The 3,535-nt window shown below is 42.0% G+C and overlaps 1 protein-coding gene across 1 annotated transcript; it reads left to right on the plus strand.

Moving 5' to 3' along the window:
* Positions 1–2,845, plus strand: gja10b (gap junction protein alpha 10 b). Its single transcript, XM_075458711.1, has 2 exons — positions 1–1,410; positions 2,807–2,845. Exons 1-2 carry the CDS (start codon positions 1–3, stop codon positions 2,843–2,845), a joined length of 1,449 nt encoding a protein of 482 aa, XP_075314826.1.
* The last annotated feature ends 690 nt before the right edge of the window (positions 2,846–3,535 follow it).

Genomic DNA, 3,535 nt, shown 5'->3' on the forward strand with positions numbered 1-3,535 from the left:
ATGGGGGATTGGAACTTGTTAGGCAGTATCTTAGAGGAGGTACATATTCATTCCACCATCGTGGGGAAGATCTGGCTTACCATCCTATTTATTTTCCGGATGCTGGTGCTTGGTGTTGCGGCTGAGGACGTCTGGGACGATGAGCAGAGTGAGTTTGTGTGCAACACGGAGCAGCCTGGCTGCAAAAACGTCTGTTACGACCAGGCTTTCCCTATTTCCCTCATACGCTACTGGGTCCTGCAAATCATCTTCGTGTCTTCGCCTTCACTTGTCTACATGGGACACGCTTTGTATCGTTTGAGGACCCTTGAAAAAGAAAGACATAAGAAGAAAGCCTGTCTGAAGGCTGAGCTGGAGGGGACAGACCCTGTGCAGGACGACCACAAGAGAATTGAGCGAGAACTCAGGAAACTAGACGAACAAAAGAAAGTGAGGAAAGCTCCCCTCAGAGGCTCTTTGCTCCGCACATACGTTTTCCATATCTTGACCAGATCTGTGGTGGAGGTGGGCTTCATTATAGGTCAGTGTGCTCTATATGGCATTGGACTGTCTCCTCTGTACAAGTGTGAAAGGTTGCCTTGCCCCAACAGTGTCGATTGTTTTGTGTCAAGACCAACAGAGAAGAATATTTTTATGGTTTTTATGCTTGTTATTGCGGGAGTTTCTTTATTCCTGAACCTCCTGGAGATTTTCCATCTGGGAGTGAAGAAGATCAAACAGAGCTTGTATGGATACAAATATGGGGATGATGAGAGTGTTTGCAGGTCAAAGAAAAACTCCATGGTGCAGCAGGTTTGCGTGCTCAGCAACTCGTCACCACAAAGGTTGATGCAGCTCACACACATGACCTGCTCTGTTGTGTCTGATCCTCACAATGTTCAGGGTGAGGGTCTGCCTTTTAATACGGCCCCATCAGCCTCTCACAATCAGGAGGGCTCCAGCAACTCCAACCAGATGTCTTTGCCAGGTCAAATTGACACCCAGGGTTTGCAGCAGCTGGGTGCCGTGGAGCGCCGTTACACTCTGGACAACGGGAAGCCCTCGTGCAGTAGTGATGAGTCAAATGAGCCTCACAGTTTGGGCAAGCCACACTATGCAGGGCCTCGAGCAACACTGATGGCCAGCCACATGGAAATCCCAGCAGCTCTGAGGAATCCACAGAGGAAGCAGAGCAAAGTGAGTGTTTACAAGGAGCTCAGTGACATGAGTGATTCGCCTGAGAGTGACCACTACCCCACTGCCAGGAAGTGCAGTTTTATGTCTCGAGAACTGTCAGAAGCCCAGCTGACCAGTCCATCTGACAGTTGTGGTTCTCACAGTGGAACAGACGGCGAAGCCCAGCACCTCAACCAGGGCGACAGTCCAGCAATGACCCCGCCTCCTCCAGCCAGTGGAAGGAGGATGTCGATGGTGAGGAAATGTCTATACTTGGCTGTATGATGAGTTTGTGGTGTGCCACCAAATATCAAGTTGAACTGAAACTGAAAAGTTGTATTTCAGATTTCATTAGAGATATGAAGAAACAAACCAAGTGAACACAATTACACTGTTAGATGCGGTCATCAGTTTTATGTTGAGGAGACTGAATTCAACACAAAATAAAGCTCTCACATCTAGTCAAAGCCAATGACGGTGCTTTGTATTGAACATTTGCATTGCTTCATTGTCATAATGCTCAGCCATCATACCTTTTTCATTAGATGCCTTCTTGCATACAAAGAAAAACCTCACTTGAAAATGGAATCAAACTTAATTTTGATAGAAGGTCTTTGACAATGACAGAGAAATTCAATTAAATTATGAAAGGTGCATTGAGCGGGAGACATACGAACAATGTCTCCAGCTGGTGTTCAGTTACCCATGACCATACCAATGTGTTAGGATGAAAATAAATGAATGACTAAGTAAGATTATCAGAAAAAAAAAGCATGCCTGGTGGTACACAGAGGCAAAGATTTATTGACTTCCATTCAATACCTCGATGTTAGCCTAACACACACACAGTTTTTCTACCGCTAGGGAATGCATTATGCTGCCATTGAAATATTTCATTCCTTTGCCCCCTACCCTAACCCAAACCATCACAGCTGAATGCCTAACCCTTCCTTAACCCTAAACCTAACCATGACCTGATTCTACCCCACCCATAAAACCAAGTTTCGACCCACAGAAATCTCTTTAAACATGTTTAAACACCATTTGGTCCCAATAAAAAATACTGGACTCCACTAGTGCAGTGGACTCCTCATTTTTTGCAATATGAATATAGAAAAATAAGCGCACACATACCCATAGATCAGTGGTTGTAAATGTCAGTTAGACAAATGATCGCTAAGAATTCCTGAAAACTTGATAATGCCTCCTGTCCTGTTCTCATGAAAGCCTGTATTAACTTGCTGTAAGTGGTCAGAAAGTGTGAGCCATATGGTTTAATGGTTTCCTATTTCAATCAGACCTAAGTTTGATATGCACCATGGTCAAGGGAGATATTACAGTTATCATCTTAGTTTGGATTCAACTGAACAGTCAGAGTTTAGACCAGTTTAGTAAGGATGCCCACAAACGTTTAGGATTTCTCTTGCATCAAGGTTACATGTTATGTCTAGTTAAAAGTTTTGAAATGAAAACTGTTTAATCATAGATCCTGGACACCTCAGTAAGGGGAGGAGGCAGAGGAATCTTATTCTTAAATTTGTAACCACATTTACACTCTAAACTATTAGAAATCAGAAAAGTATTTTAGTTGCTGTTGAATGTGTCTTTGATTGAAACAATAATACTTTATCCACACTTTTTTTTTTTTCAGAGCATGATTTTGGAGTTGTCTTCAATCATGAAAAAATAAACAGAAAATACAGCTTTGGGCCAACTCCAGAGGCATAGTGGACTTCTAAAGGTGCAGAGTCATCCTGATTGCAAAGCAAATCTCATCCCGTCTCTCAGCAGCAACACTGTTGTCACTGCATGTTTATTTGTGCCTGAGCAGGGCTTTCAGTATAGTTATGTTAACACCACTGAACAGACAACAAACTCCTTTACCTGGATAGATTACCGTTTCTGTTTTGGTCTGTGGGTAGTTTTAGAGAAATTAAGCCATATGTGAATAATGTTTGTGTATGTGTCAAAGTGTTTGCTCATAAAATGAAATAAGAACAAAAGCATGAAGCATACTGAAAAGATATTGCACAGACGATTGTAATTAAAAATTTTGGAATTGACAAGAAAAGATAATAGAATTTTCTTAAGCACATAGACTGTATATAAGAGAATAATCACAACTGTATTGAAGTAAATTGATATTACCATGTAAATTAATGCTATCATATTTATAAGGTCACCTGATCATCACACCCCCTGCCCAACTCAAATGTAGTATTGCCAGAGTGAGTGGTTTTGGACTGCTTTATGCAGAGGCTTCAGGCCAACAAGATGTAGGCTTGAAAGTCTTAACCTGGGCATTTTCCATGAATAGAAAAGTATTGATCAAATATTCAGAAAGAAATTTGGCATGTAAACAAATGCTGTCACTTTGTAC

Source organism: Odontesthes bonariensis, chromosome 24 (assembly GCF_027942865.1).
Source record: "Odontesthes bonariensis isolate fOdoBon6 chromosome 24, fOdoBon6.hap1, whole genome shotgun sequence".
In the NCBI taxonomy this organism is placed as follows: Eukaryota; Metazoa; Chordata; class Actinopteri; order Atheriniformes; family Atherinopsidae; genus Odontesthes; species Odontesthes bonariensis.

Coding starts and splice junctions, on each gene's coding strand:
- gja10b (XM_075458711.1), top strand. CDS start 1: ATGGGGGATTGGAACTTGTTAGGCAGTATCTTAGAGGAGGTACATATT. Junction 1,411..2,806: donor GTGGAAGGAGGATGTCGATG/GTGAGGAAATGT, acceptor TTTTTTTTTCAG/AGCATGATTTTGGAGTTGTC.